The sequence below is a fragment of the Corvus moneduloides genome, chromosome 6 (genome assembly GCF_009650955.1).
Source record: "Corvus moneduloides isolate bCorMon1 chromosome 6, bCorMon1.pri, whole genome shotgun sequence".
Lineage (NCBI taxonomy): Eukaryota > Metazoa > Chordata > Aves > Passeriformes > Corvidae > Corvus > Corvus moneduloides.
In genome coordinates, this window is record NC_045481.1 from 55,422,240 (window position 1) to 55,437,409 (window position 15,170).

General features: G+C 41.2%; 1 protein-coding gene and 1 long non-coding RNA gene across 5 annotated transcripts in view; one reads left to right on the forward strand and one right to left on the reverse strand.

Annotated features, from left to right (window-relative positions):
- LOC116445047 overlaps window positions 1-15,170 on the forward strand; it is a 69,152-nt gene that overhangs the window by 7,943 nt on the left and 46,039 nt on the right. The window lies entirely within an intron of this gene.
- Window positions 7,225-15,170, reverse strand: part of SPON1 (spondin 1) — a 175,540-nt gene continuing 167,594 nt past the window's right edge. Inside the window, exons 13-16 of one of the 2 annotated variants that reach the window (XM_032111084.1) lie at window positions 14,268-14,435; window positions 13,225-13,389; window positions 11,700-11,963; window positions 7,225-10,961 (exon numbers count right to left, since the gene is read on the reverse strand). In XM_032111084.1, the coding sequence (XP_031966975.1) occupies window positions 10,798-10,961; window positions 11,700-11,963; window positions 13,225-13,389; window positions 14,268-14,435 (761 nt within the window). In that variant the 3' untranslated portion in view covers window positions 7,225-10,797. The remainder of the gene's footprint in view (window positions 10,962-11,699; window positions 11,964-13,224; window positions 13,390-14,267; window positions 14,436-15,170) is intronic. The other variant, XM_032111083.1, reaches the window with a different exon arrangement.

Genomic DNA, 15,170 nt, shown 5'->3' on the forward strand with positions numbered 1-15,170 from the left:
TTTTGCTTCCATTTTAAGCCAGAGTGGTGTCCAGAGCCCAATTCGACCCCACAAAATGCTGTACCAGGTGGTATGGACAGTCAAAAACAAGGAGGTGTTAAGGCCATTAAGCCTTTTTATCTACCCAGCATTTCATGGTGTGGAACAACAAGCTGAGGGAACCATCTCATAATTATGTTAGTCATTAATGATATTCACAGCTGCATTTAATCTGAAGTGAAGCCAGTGTCCTGTACAAACCCCATCTAAAGGGCAGAGACAGATGTTGAGCAGCTGAGAGCCTGCTGCTGGCCTTCTGTGTCACGAGGAGCTGCAGCACTGGCAGCACTCAAAAGAGATGGTTCACATATGGCAGTAAATCAACAATGATTCAGCCAGCAACCTCTCCAGAAAATATTATGGGGCAAAAATACATGGTTTAAGTAAACATTATCACACAAATATTCACTGTCCATACATCACACAGATGTACCAGCCAGTGCTTGGATGACTGCAGCCTAACTTAGTCTGATCTTCAGACAATAGATTTTGTTCTTTTGGCAACTCATATAATAATACAGTAGCAAAAATCTCCTTTCATGGTAAACGTAAATTCAGAGTTGTACATGTAAAAAGTATTGTGCATATCTGGAAAATATTACATTGGAAGCACTGAAAGGATATGATTGTCAGAGGGTGAGACTGAAATATGAACTTCCAGCAACTTTTCCTGTAAGTACTGAGAACATTTTTCCTCTTTTGCTCCTCGGCTTTTGGGGATTTTTAGTGCTTCCATGAATTCCTGATGAAGTCTGCCTAAGTGGTGGACAGGTGTAACTTATCAGGGCTCAAATGGGGAATAGCATAACCATTAATCACAGAGCAGGAGCCCTGGGCAGGGAGTTAAAGTGCATTGTCTGCCAAGCACTTTTCTGCAGATTACTTGATAACGATATTAAGATTGATCACACAGTGCTGATCTTTTAGGCGATGTGAGCTGACCCACTTTTAAAGGGGGTTAATTTGCAATTTCACTGTAGCAAACAGAGATAATGTAATGCAATTTACTAACAGGATTCCAAACATGCATAACCTTAACCCTGTTTTGGGAAGAAAGTATGACCAATTCACTTTGTCAGTCCTCTTTTCTACAGGGAAGGATCCTTTTTGCAGAGGTTTTCAGGTATTATTATTATTATTATTACACTGAAGAAATACACAGTGAAAAGAAAGGTGTAAAGACCTGTTACATAATCTACGTGTCACAGAACAATGCCTGATCCAACCTACTCCCCAACAGGCAAAAAAAGTGGGAAAAGAAATTGTTAACAATCCTTTACAGATGAATTCTTCCTGCTAAATCCTAAGTACCTGCTACAATGAGTGGTGGGTTGTAAAAATTAGTTGTGAGCAAAGCCATACCTGAGGATCTGAGAGACCTTTTCCAACGTAAACAAATCTATGTTTCCATGTTCTCTTAAGTGAATTATTGAAACACCTGAACAATCCTACCTATGTTTTAGGTATGACAGAAAATTTTAGATTATTACTCTTATGATCAGAAACTAGATTTTTAAGAGGGAAAGTGTTAAGGAGAAGATGTTGATGTTAATTTATAGTAGTCATGGCAACCTAGTTCTTGCTTTTGTAACATTCTGGTCTTACTGGATTTGAGGGAGGGAAGAGGGAACAGGTTTTGTTGTATCACAAGCAAAGTTTGCTCTGCTGAGACTGTGCTTTGCTTTGGCTTTTCAGTAGTTCTGTTACCCAGTTCCCAATTGCTCCAACCTAATCCCTTCATGCCAGCAGGAGTAGCTCAGGGAAGACAACAGACCTAAAGGAGCAGTTTGAAAACGGAGGGCTGAGCAATCAGTTCCCTGCTGTTATTTATGGGATCGGTTTTGAGAGGCCTGGCTCTTCCAAAATGTTCAGCAAGAGGCTTCAGATGTGTGAATTGTTGCTGCAGGGATGTTCTGTGGGCTACGTACCTAAAGCTGAAGCATGACAATACTGCTGGGTTTAACAGTTCGGGTTCTTTTTCAGATCTGCCATCAGCCAAAGTGACTTAGCTCCAGAGTGCTGTCTTAATTAAAAGAGAAACCTCGCTCCCAAGAGATGGTGGCATTTCAGAATGTGTAAGGAGTCAGTTCCAGGTTGGAGCTATGATCAGTAGGAGTCTGAAGGACTGACCTGCCCTGAGTCCCATCAGCTTTGGCACCGTCCGACCCTCTCGCTGTGCCTGGTGCTCAGCAGGTCTGGGTTTGTGTGGGTGAGCCCAAAAACATCAACGCCAAAAGGGCTCTTCTGTTTCATGGGGAGCTCTGCCTGCTCCTGTTCATCTCCCAGCACTGCCTGAGCCTCTGCGGGAGCGTGGGAGGCTGGGGAAGAGCGGAGCATCCTGTGCTGGAAAGCTGCTCTCATGCTGCCGCCTGCAGACGTGCGGGAGCAGCTCAGAGGGGCTCCAGCTGGGCTGGACACAGGTTATGGGGTTTGCCTGCACTTCTCTCTTCTGGAAATACCATCAAGCTGTTACTTAAAGGAATTCAAGATATTAGTTGAAATTAATTTTTCCTGGAATGAATTAAACACGAAAATGGGGCATCTTGACAGGTATAACTGAGTTGCCCCCACTTAGAGAAGGCATTCTGGTTTTGGTCACCACAGAAATGCAAAGCTCTAAAAGATTCATCTGAGAGCAAACTTCTTCAGGAAGGCAAACTATTAATTATGAATGTATTTAAAATGATAGAAAATAGAAATACCAAGCTCCAGACCTGTTTGTTTGTTTTGGTTTTTTTCTTAATAGTACTTTAGAATAAATGCAGCACTTCATCTTCTAGCAATACAAAAGGGAGCAAATCTATTTCCCAGGTGTCCTGTTATCCCTATGGCCACAAAAGACTTTACAGAAGTACAGCTCTGCTCACAAACTACTGCTTCAACAACATTGCCCTTCCTGAAGTGTGGCAGGCAGGATGCTCTGTAAGCCAGTGCAAGCCATAATTTTTTAGCTAATGGTCAAAATATAAACAAAAATGAAATCTTGGTGAGAAATCTATGACTTTAAAGGAATATTGGGTTGGCTGGCAGTTGTATTTTATATTTTGAACTCTAAAATGAGGAAATCAGCTTTTTTATAGTCTTAAAATAAAAATGTTATGAGTATTCTTCGAGTACTATGTGTTGTAACCACCAGTGAAAATTGGCATCTTAATTAGCAGAACAGTGTCTTTTGCAAACGAATTAGTTTGTCAACAGGTACTTGGAATAATATGAATACATGTTGCTCTTATTGAAAATTGAAATTGTGATTTCAAATCATGATTGGCAAAAATAGAAAAAAAAAATTAATAATTTATCTTTGTTGATAAAGAGCTGGAAATGTTCTGGTTTGTTAGGTGACTCATGACCTTTTTAAATTATATCAAAATAGACAAGGCCATTGTTGTCTTGACTTATAAGATGGTTCTAATTTTAGAATGTACTTTAATGTGAATAAAGAGAAAAAGCTGTTTTGAAATAGGTAGCTCATGTGAAATTAAGTAATACATTTAAACTTTTTAATTTCAGCTGCAGCAAAAATGTTTCTAAATTGGTACTTGCATATGAAGTCTTTTAAAGTTTTGTTTAACCCCCAAAAAGATTAATTATTTAAGGTTTATTTTCCTTTTTCTGATTCAGAGCTACAAAACTTTCAGGGTACAATGAACGAGCACCTGTCCTAAGCCTGAAATCCCTGCTGGGACACATCCCTGCCTTTGGTCCAGTATGGTTTGGTTCCAGCTGGAACGTTTTGGATGGAATGCATCAGAGCACGTGTTGCAAGCCCTGCTTACAGGAGGACAGGGAATTGGTGCTGCCTGCATCACTTAGGACATGGCTCTGGACATGACTTGGATTAAATAGCTATGGCTGATTTTCTTATTTTTGCATTATTTATGATAAATGGCAAATGGCCTTTTGCCATCTGTTAATGGTGTGGGGATCACTGCACGTGACACAGTAAGTTTTCGTGGATGGCTCTCCACAAACACGATGCTTTCTACAGGCTTTTCAAGAAGAAAAAAGCAAACTTTCCAGACCTGTAAGCTTTGCTCTATCTGAGCACAGAAAAGATTTCCTAGGTAGGAGAACTGTGTGATGGAGCTGGCCATTGCCCTCAAATTAAACAGGAGGAGGCTGGGGCTGCATTTCTGTGCACAGGCTGTCATTCTGCTTTCTTAGCAGCTCTCAGCCATTCCCACCTCAGAAGTGCTTATCTTTATATGATAGTGGGGAATAAAATAATGTCACCACAACTATACAGGTGCTTTACTGTCTTCAGTACAGGAAACCTTGCCCGAGAAGAAACTAGGCACCAAAGTGACTTCTGAGTCACAATGGCCTCAAAATCCCATATGTAATTCTAACCCTGGGTTCAGCCAATGTGTTTCCCTCCTCAGCAATCCTGGCGACAGCCCCCAGCTCAGCTGGGTTACCAGCACCTTCACCCTGGCACAAAAACTCCAGGAGGCTGGCTATGAACCTGCTCTCCCTGACCTCCCTTGCAGGAGTGTTTGAAATCCTAGGCCTCTCTCTCCTAGCCAAGTAGTTATTGCCTGGGCTGAAGGATTCCCTACTTCTAAAGATTGATAAAAACACCTTTTTCCTGCAGGGGAAGGTACGGATGCCTCTCTGGAAGAGCAGTCGACAGCTGTGGCTTCATGGGCAGGGAACAGCAGAGTGTTACTGTAGCTCATTTCACTGCCTGCTCTTACCCCCTTCCCATCTGATTTGCACCCACGAGCATTCCTGGGCTAATTAAGGCAGGCTGGGACAAGATTCCAGCCTCCCTGCGAGGTGCCTGGCATGGCTGCAGGGGTGATGCTCTTGGTGTTAGCAGGGAGTGGGCAGATACAGGGAGAAAAATGCTGATTTCGGGCCTGAGAGTCTCTTGCCACACTGATACTCCGCATGCAGGCTTGCCGGCTTACTTGGGTTTATGTTTTGTTAGGTTTTTTGGTTTGTTTTTTTTTTTTTTTTACCCACACGCAGCCGTCTGCGTTGGCTTCCAGTGCCATCTAGTGGGATGTCATTTTATGGCTCTAAGAGATGTAACTCCAGTTAAGACATTTCAAGCCTTTGCGTGTGAATACATTGATTCCTTTCTGTGCACTACCATGTCCTTCAGGAATGATCCATTTACAGATATTTATCCTCGTTTCTGATATTTAAGGTGCATATAAACTGGAAGTTGAAACCTGTAACAAAAAAAATATAGATCTGTTTGCAAGTAGATGGATTGACAGATGTTTGTCTTTTGCTTTAGTGGAGACTTTTGAGAGAGCATGCAAATGTTCTGATGTTTTAAATAGTAGAGCTGCTTGTTTGCACTGGGAGCACTGTTTCTATATTGCGCACCTCATTTTCTGTGTATCTTTTTTATCTAAGTGGTATAAAATTATATTCTGCCATTCATAACGTTAGGCACTTTGAAATCATGACATAGACCATTTTCAGATTTTTTACTTGTAATCTAACTCCATGGTTTCTAGACACTCCTTTGGTTCCCTCACTGCCCAGATGGTCTTAAGGGTACTGTAAGTAAAAGACTTCTTTTTTTTTTTAACTTCTGACTTATGTGGATAAAGTAATATCTGTCACCTCGAGATTTACGAGTAAAGTGAGGGATCTGTTATTTATGTTTTTATCAGCTGTTGGCCCAGCTCCCTTGGCTCATAAAGAAGTATAAATCCTAATCCCAGCCTCATCAGTTGTATCTGGGGAGGTTACTTAAGGAGATTTTGTGGATGTGCCACTGGCTACTCCTGTATCTTGTCCTTGCAATATCACAATATTTTTGGCTGCATCAGTGGGAAGGAGAGCATTGCTTGGAAAGGTTCTGTGTCATAGCCATGTGTCCTCTTTCCTCTTTTTCTTTATATGCATGTGTACTCTGTCTCTCTCTTTTCAGATACAAAGGCAGTTTAGGTCCAGCTGGTTTGGTACACACCAAGCTGCTGTGTGGTGCTTTCTGCACTTGGGCCTTGGTGGGTGAGGGTTTAAGGTTCTTGGTCTTTGAGATGCATATAAAGCACATAATACAAAAGACTTATCTCAAAATACCCTGCCATGAAAAGGAAGCAAACTGTGAGTTATGAGAGGCTTAATTTCTGCTCCTTTTGCAAATGTGGTACTTACACAGACAGGGAGGACTCGCCCGTCTCAGTGCTTGCAAGTTCATTACTGATGGCAGAGTAACTGAGGTTCCTGAGGGCTTCAGTGAAGAAGATGAGAATGCAGAGCTCCCAGCATTAACATTTTAGGTGCATTAAGATAGCCAGACCACATGTGAAAACTGTCATTGTCTACTGAGCAGGTAATGTGCCCACCAGTTATGGCACGAACGGTTCTGCCTTTTGGAAAGCAGGGGAGGCAGATCTCAGCATCATTCAGGTGGCCTGTAATTGCTTTGTTTTGCACAACACTACGTGAAGTGACTGAGCCCCATGGTTGAAAGTGTTGCAATAAAAATATTAAATGGGTTTGCATGTGGAGCAAAGAACACTAAGTGCCTTAAATGTGGTAGCAAGAGGTTTAGGTTTCTAGCATATTTCAATTACTACCTCCAGGTTCCCCTCATCTGGTGACACTTTAGTTTTAGGTTAGAGGGGTTTTTGTGAACACACAGGCCACTTTTAGCTGGCTGCAAATGTTACAGACAATTGGATTTCTGGAGCAGCAGCATTGCTGTGTGGCCTCCCTCACCTCCATGATTTCTGTGGAAACAGAATATATCAGTGGCACACTTGGACCCTCAGTGTCCCAAAATAGTTTTCTAGTAGCACACAAGATCAGTCAAAGGTTTCACAAAATCTCAGACTTTTTGAGAGCTTATTTTTAACAATTTTTCCTTTCATGTACCAGCAGGCTTTAAAATGGGTTCTTTTAAATAGTTTCTCTTTTATTAAAAACCGACAGTGGCAACAAAACCCACATGAGAGTAATACACAAATACATTATGTGATGTTCCTAAGGTACCCTGTGATTTCAAAAGAAAAGAAACTATTTGACAAAGACCTTGATGCAAACAACTTCCAAGTAGAAAGAATGACTGGTTCTAGAAAAATCCACTCACTCCTGATATTCTGTTACCTTGAACAGGAGTAAAATGTAAATAAGAATATGACTAGACGCATATTAATAAATGTTTTGTTGGTGTACATAATCGTATTATTTGAACAGAAATCTCATACAAGTGTAAAATTCATAGTAAAGATGTCTTTATTCCAAAATAATAATAATAATAATAATAATAATAATAACAATAATAATGTGTTAGGCAGACAGCTACAAAACATCTACACAAGACTTTGGTAAGAAATGTTCATGGTAGCTTTTTCATAATTCCACAGCAAACAAAAACAACAAAGGAAATCTAAAAATGCAACCAAACAAAACTTTGTTTAACTTGTATGCCACACACACAGAGTCCTACTGTACATTTGTTAAGCCCCTAGCTTTTCTTTTTTATTATATGTAAAGATCCTATAGTTTGTATATTAGAAAAAAAACCATACACACAATGCTAAGATCTGATAGTTGAGGCCTACAAAACGTGTGACATCTGTGCTTTCAGTTCAGCAGGATTATTCAGGACATCAGAACGGTAACAGTTCTTATTTTTATTGACTGGTAACCAGTGCCTATTACACTACTAGAAAGTTTACAGTAACGATGCAAGACTTCTACATATTGTATGTCAGAGCTTTATTTTTTTCTGAATAGAAAATCAACCTCTTATTTTTTTAATCATTTGTTTGTGTTTCTTTTTTTTATAAAATGTAACAAGCGTAAATGTTTCTCTTGTACCAAGTTAGAAGAAAGACAAGTGATCTGTAAAATGCTTCAACAGAAAAAACAAGTGTGAAAAGCTGAGCATAAGCAGGAGTGGTCACACATTTCTGACCCGGTGCAATCTACCTTGTCACTTCATGTATTAACAAGGTGGGGAAAAAAGCAATTTGCAACATTAAGAACTTTAATGAGCCTAAGAGAAATGACTGGAAATCACACTGAACAGCCTTCTAAGAGAGAGAGAAAAAAAGTATGTGGAGAATCAAATTAGTAAGAGCCACGGAGAAAGGAATGCCAGATTGTTTGAATGGACAATTCTGTGGGCATGTTCAGAAAGGCATTGTGTGTTTTCCGTAAGTGTATTTGGACTATACGGCCTTTGGCAAAGGGAGTATTTAGTAGGACAAAACAGCTTGATGTACTGGAACAAACGCGAAAATGAAAATACAACACTGGGTTTAATTGATTATTTGCAGAAACAGGCATGGTTTTGCAAGATAAGCTTGAACAAGTGGTAAGGGTTGATGAAATAAATCTGGTTGCTGAACTCAGCAATTTTTTTCTATTCAGGAGAAACTTCTTCTGCTCCCTCCACCCCAGGCTCATAGATCCTTCAGAGCCTTTAAAAGCACTCTGCCACACATTTTATGGTCAGAGATTACTTTTCTGAGTGAATGGCCTCAGCTGGGACAGCCCTGACAGCTCAGCCAGAGATGTGGCTCTGCCCTGGCCGAGCCCCTGGCATTGATCATTGTGGCCCTTCTCTGCAGTTTCTTCACCCAAAACAGCTCAGCTGGTCACTCCTCCCGTACCTATATCATTCCACTGTTTTTTTTTTGTTGTTGGGTTTTCTTTTTTTTTTGGTTATAAAAGTGTAATGTAAGCTCCTAAAAGCATTAGTGAGGGCCAGTCTTGCTGCTATGCTGTAATGGCAGTTCTGTAGAGACATAAACTGCAGAATTTTTCAACAGGCACAAGGAGGCAAGCTATCTGAATTAATATTATGCAGTGAGCCAAGCTGTGGAAAAAGTAAAATGTTTGGTTTCAGCATTAAACCTTGTTGTATTCTTTTTTCCCCTGGTTTGGTTGAGTATGGACGTGCACCCATTTCATTTAGCAGCAGCAGGAGAGGGTTCACGCTGCAGCTGGTTCCATTATTTCCCTGGCCTTTCCTTCATTCCAAACCTGCAAAAAGCAGTAAAATCCCTTGAGAGGGCGGGATGTGATGGCTGTGGAAGTCCTGAGCAGCCCTTGCAGTGTCCAGTGGAGGATGAACAGCTGATGAACAGCCCCACAATTAATGCCACCAGCCCGTCAAGCCAGGTATCTTTGTACCCATTGTTCAGGTACAGAGGATCCCCAGCGTGGTGGTGGTGAGGAAGAAGAACAGCTCAGAAGGTTGTAGTGCTCAGCAAACAGGGACATTTCAAACCCAGGTGTCAGGTCCTCAGGGTAGTGACTGAGTGCTAAGGAAGTGAGTAAATTACTTAAGGCTGGTTTAAAGAGACCATTAAAAAAATTTCTCTCCATTCATTTCTCTCAAGCTTAAGAGTTAGTTAGCATCAACAGTCTTTATTTTCAGTGCATTGTTTTTATTTCTGTAGAGACATAGGTGGATGCTGCCTTGCTTGGACCAAAAGAGAACCCTTCACCTTCCCCTCTTAATGTCAGATTGTTGAACTTACAGGACAATACTGTATTCCAATAGCAAGTGGGGCCCAAGGGTGTCGCTGACTATACCTGACTCCGTGTAGGGATTAGAGCTAAATTCTGCAGAAGGTGGGGTGAAACAACAATTAGAAGGATGAGGAGGTATTTTCTAATCTCAGGCAGTTTGTTGATCACTTAAGTAGTCAGGAAGGGCATTTAACCTGGCTAGTATATCTACAAATGGGTAATTCTCACAAATTTAGTAATTTTTAGATTACCCTATACTCTGAGTAAAAAAGACATAAATGACACTGCTGTAAATGTATTCTTGGGCCAATCTATAATTAGTTTTTTAAAATGACTGTCATTTTCTTTCCTTTCAGAGGCTCATTTCAGTTTTAAGGGATGCACGAGAACCTGGCTCACCTTTTCTTGACCATTTTTGTTTTATTATAAACCTGTTTCCCTCTTCACCTGTGATTAACATCTTCGTGAAACGGAATCTAATTTTTAGTGTCTCTCATGTGGAAGACTTCCTGTGACACAGCTGCTGCAACACTCTGGGCCAATTTTTACTAGTTCTGTATCCAATTTAAAAGGCAATTGATAGACCCAGTATGGACTGCACATACAATATTTGCATGTTTTCCTTATGTGCTGTCTTGACTGTGATTGTGTAGTGGTCAGACATCACTACTGAACTGCAAAAATGATTCCCTTTTTAAGTTTTGAAGAAACAAAGACCTCTTTGCATGGACCACAGCATCCATGTGAAGAAGAGTGTTGAGGATTATTATTATAATAACTATTAGCTTAACCCAACAGTGTAAAAAGATAAACATGCACCTTTAATGTTATTGAACCAGCATTACTGAAATTACTCCTTGGCATAGTTGTGTAATAACAGAGGCACTGCTTTGGATTTTCAAAATCAAATCTAGAGAGAAATCCTCCCACAGATGAAGCTTTCTGTCACTTTAACTTAGTTTTGTTAGTATGCATGCATCCCATGTCTTTACAAGTAGTATTTCTATATGGCTATTCCAGGTCCACAGATATGTCTGCATTTTAGTTAAATAACTCATTATGACTTTATTATTTTTATGCATTAAGGGCTGGCTGGAGTACCAAAGATTTACTCTCAGCATAAATCCGTGAGGAAGTATTTATAAAATATTTTTCTTGCACCAGCAAGACTAAAAAGCAAAACACACTGCAAAAATGAAAACTAATATACACTTTATATTTTGTCGTTGTTGTTGTTTTAAAAAAACAAACCAAGGTTGACTTTCCATTTAGCTCAGAGTGCATCACTTGGAGCCTGGTGTTTTGTTAACAAGGATGGACATTACATGCTCTTAGCTCCTTTTTGTCTTTGCAGCTGGTAAACTGAGTGCTTTTGGACCTCTTCTTCACCATCATGTAGCGCTCCTGAATTCCACCTCCACACAGTGTAGAACATTCTGTCCAAGCAGTCCATGGTTTCAGCCTACAAACTGAAAAAAATCAGTGATTTGATTAAGTTTTCAGTAGTAGAAACCCCTGCTAAGTATAATCAAGTTGCGTTTGTCAAACACTGGAAAAAGTATTAAGAAAGAAATTTAATATCTACATCATAAAAGACAGATAAAATTAAGAAATTGTTAAATGTCATACAAGCATGAGCCACAACTTAGCAGTAATTCCTATCCAGATAATGTTAATTATACCACAAGACACTATGTTTTGGTGATTGTAGGAATCAGGACTTGATGATACAGTCTCCCACTGGAAAAGCATGTCCACGCAGATCTCTTGGAGCAGCCTGAGTCTGAATCAGACTGTTGAGGTGGAAATCAGTTCAGTTCTGAAATTCAGCATTGGATCCAGGAAGAAGTATTTCAAATGTTTGAAGCTAATTGGATGTAAAGATTACCCCCCAGCTCTGCAGAAACTGCAATCAGTCCTTTGCCAGGTGTATATGTTAAACTTTTTCACACTTCTGTGTGAAGCAGCTGAAATATTTTTAGTGATGGGACATGGACAGATGTGGACCTTTCTCCATGGTGCCCTAAGCTTAGGCTGGGTGATTTTGGTGATGGGCAAGCACTGAAAGTGGCTGTGTTTTATTGTATGGCTAAAACCTTCCCCAGTTGGAAATGCTGAAGATGCTCTCACAGAATGCCGTGGAGCTGCTCACAAGCTCCTGTCATGCAGAAAAGCCATGAACACACCAAAAGTGGTTTCACACTCACCTGGATATTGCTCACTATCTAAATTCTTCTTTGCTTGTTCACTTCTCCTTTTATCCCGGGCCTCCTTCCAGCGCCTTTTTTCCATCCCCGGGCCCCGCAGGCACTTCCTCACTCTGCATTTTGTACGTTGGACCGTCTCTGGGCAAGCTGTTCCTCCAAACTGGGGCTCGATTTTAATCATCCTCGTCCTGATCATGTGGCCCTTCCCACAGGAGGTGTTGCACTCGGACCACTGGGACCACTCCGTCAGCTCACAGTCGATGGCTGCAGAGAATAAGAAATGTGACACAAAACCCATGAGATCTGAACACAAGGTCAAGAAACACAAGGGTGTGCCTGATGAATCTTTACACCCCAAATACGTGAACTCTACTTAAGCCTCCAATCTCCTCAGCAAATGTTTAGAGGCTGCATGTCAAAATTTTCTGAGTCCATTTCTAGCAGAAGCATTAATTGACACTCCCCTCAATTTCTTCTTCAAGAGTGGTGCTGGCAGATCACTAAAATTACAAAGAACATATAAAAAATTCTCCTGTGCCTTTTTCAATTTTCCCACCCATCTGTCTCTTTTGTAATGAAAAGCTGTTGAAAATTGAGTTATATTTAAAAATAATTTTCTACCTCTGAGATCTGAGCCTTGCTTTGCTGGCAGTGTTATGCAATAAGCCATATTTGCCAATACCATTATATCTTAAAAGTTTTCATCTTTCAGCACTGCTTAACACTTATAGCCCCAGTGAATAATAATCAAAATGATATTTCACATTATTTAAGTAAAGCTGAATGAGCAATTACAGTGTAAAAGCCTTTTTAACCAATACTTTCTGTGAAAAATAATGTAATTTGTCATGAAACCTTGTAAACCAGCTGGCAACAGGATGCTAAAAGCAATCATATCTCATTCATTCAGCAGTGCCTTAGGCTATCACACTTCACAAAGACTGAAAAGCAACTAGAAATTTGCTCTACCCAAGAAGTGGGGGATTTTAATGGAGTAAGGTAAAAAAATCACTGCAGCTGCCTCCACACCATCCAGCAGCAGGTTGCAAAGTGATACTGTTCAGAGATGTATCAAAAGTGGAGAAAGCCTCTTTTGTGTCCTTTCTGAGCTAAAAGAATCACACAGGTGATTTCAACTCTTCTTTCTTTCCCTCCTGGAACACGGTCTGCATTTGAGTTATAAACCATGTTTTATACTTCTGACTTATTTCCTACTGGGAAGTTGCCTGGAGCTGTTAGTGTGTTAAACATGGAGAACTGTATTCCCACAGCAATACTGGGAGTCAGCATAGGGTGAAGTAAGGCAGGCTGAACGTAAGACATGGTTGTAGTCCAGCTCTCAGTTGGTGAAAGTGGATGATAATAATAATAATAATAATAATAATTAAAAAATAGATTTTTAAACAATGCACAGTTGATACCCTGCCAATTTAAGAAGTGATGCTAAGAAAAGCTGATGGAGGTTTGACCCATCAATTGTGACACATAATTAGCCTCCTCTTTCCAGGGAGTTTTCCAAACTCACGGCATTCAGGCAGCATGCACTTCTCTGCTTGCTCCAGCTCCTCATTGCAGTCTCCAAGCTCAGCAGCAGATTTCAGCATCCTTTGCCGGGTTCTCATTCCCTTCCCACAGGTTACACTGCAGTCACTCCATTCAGACCAGGGAGAGAGCAGGCAGGGGATGGTATCTGACAGGAAATAAAAAGGGAATGAATTCTTGTTATTAATGATTTCTTATTATAAATAAATTATGAAGGTATACATTTTGAAAATGGTACAGCTGGAAAATGTGCTACATTTTATCTGTCATCAGCCAATTATACTTTCTTGTCACAAGCTGAATGGTGTTGCTGAAGAAGCTCAGAACACTTTCTATTAAATTGCAAGGTTTGCTTGATTTAAATATCTTTGCTACCTTTTTGTATATCTAAGTCATATCTGCTGGGTCCCAGTGCATCTGGGGAATAAATAGTTTAAGGAGCTATGTTTTAATCATAACTCCTGTAAAAAAAAAAATGGATTGTTGCAGTGAACAGAACTGGAAGTCAACTTAATTTAGTCTAAGAAGTGAAACTTCCATATTTAATCTACCAAAAGTATTTTTTAAATTATCTCTGTCTTTGATGAAGATTTAACATTTCCTAAGAAATTAATAGTGACGGTAAGGGTGAGGCTGGCTGACTGCACAAGAGAAACACCTCAATTTCTGACCTGTTCATGGGTTAAAAGGAGTGGGCACTGTTTCATTTGTTTTTTTCTAGCCTTGTGGTCAAATATACCTCATATTGCATAACTTAGAGTTGTTTAGGTACGGCTTGCTGATACATACACCACTGTGTGGGTCATACAGCAACAGGATACCACTGAACATTTTTGATTGATGCTCTCATCCTGATGCTGAATGTGCTACTTAATGCACAGTCCCCAAGGTTTTTCACCTAATTTTAAGGAGAACAAGGAAAAGCAGCATTGCTTCTGGTTTGGCTGTGTTCTTTGTGTGCTGGGACAATGTGTCAGAAATGATGTTTGTTTTTGTAGCAGAGCAGAGGAACTCCCGGGCACTCACGGCATTCGGGCATCATGCATTTCTCTGCCTCCGTGGTTTCTGCCTTGCACATGGATCCATCAGCAGGAGTCATCTTGATCATTCTGTGCCGTCTCTTCATCCCTGTGCCACAGCTGGCACTGCATTCATCCCACTCGCCCCATTCAGTGACCAGGCAGCTGCTGGGAGCTGTTCAAAGTGGACAGAGAAAACTGTTCATAGGTATCACAGGATCAGCTGAGTTGGAAGGGACCCACAAGGATCATTGAGTCCAACTCCTGGCCCTGCACAGGGTCATCCCCAAGTGTCACACCATGTCCCTGAAAGCGTTGTCCAAACACTTCTTGAACTCTGTCAGGCTTGGTGTTGTGACCAGTTCCCTGGGGACCCTGTTTCAGTGCCCAGATATCCAACCTAGACCTTCCCTGACACAACTTCAGGCCATTCCCTTGGGTCCTGTCACTGTCACCAGAGATGAGAGATCAGTGCCTGCCCCTCCTCTTCCCCTCACAAGGAAGTTGTAACTGCAATGAGGTCTCCCTTCAGTCTCCTCCAGGCTGAACAGACCAAGTGCCCTCAGCTGCTCCTCACACGGTTTCCCCTCAAGGCCCTTCACCTTCCTCGCGGCCTCCTTTGGATGGTCTCTGTAACAGTTTAATGTCTTTTTTATATTGTGGCACCCAGAACTGCCCCCAGCACTTGAGGTGAGGCTGCCCCAGCCCAGAGCAGAGCAGGACAATCCCTCCCTTGCCCAGCTGGCGATGCTGTGCCTGATGCCCCCCAGGCTGGCCCTCCTGGCTCCAGGGCACTGCTGGCTCATGTTCAACTTTCCATTGACCAGGACCCCCAGGTCCCTTTCCCTGGCACTGTTTTCCAGCCTCTCATTCCCCAGTCTGTCTGTACATCCAGGGCTGCCCCATCCCA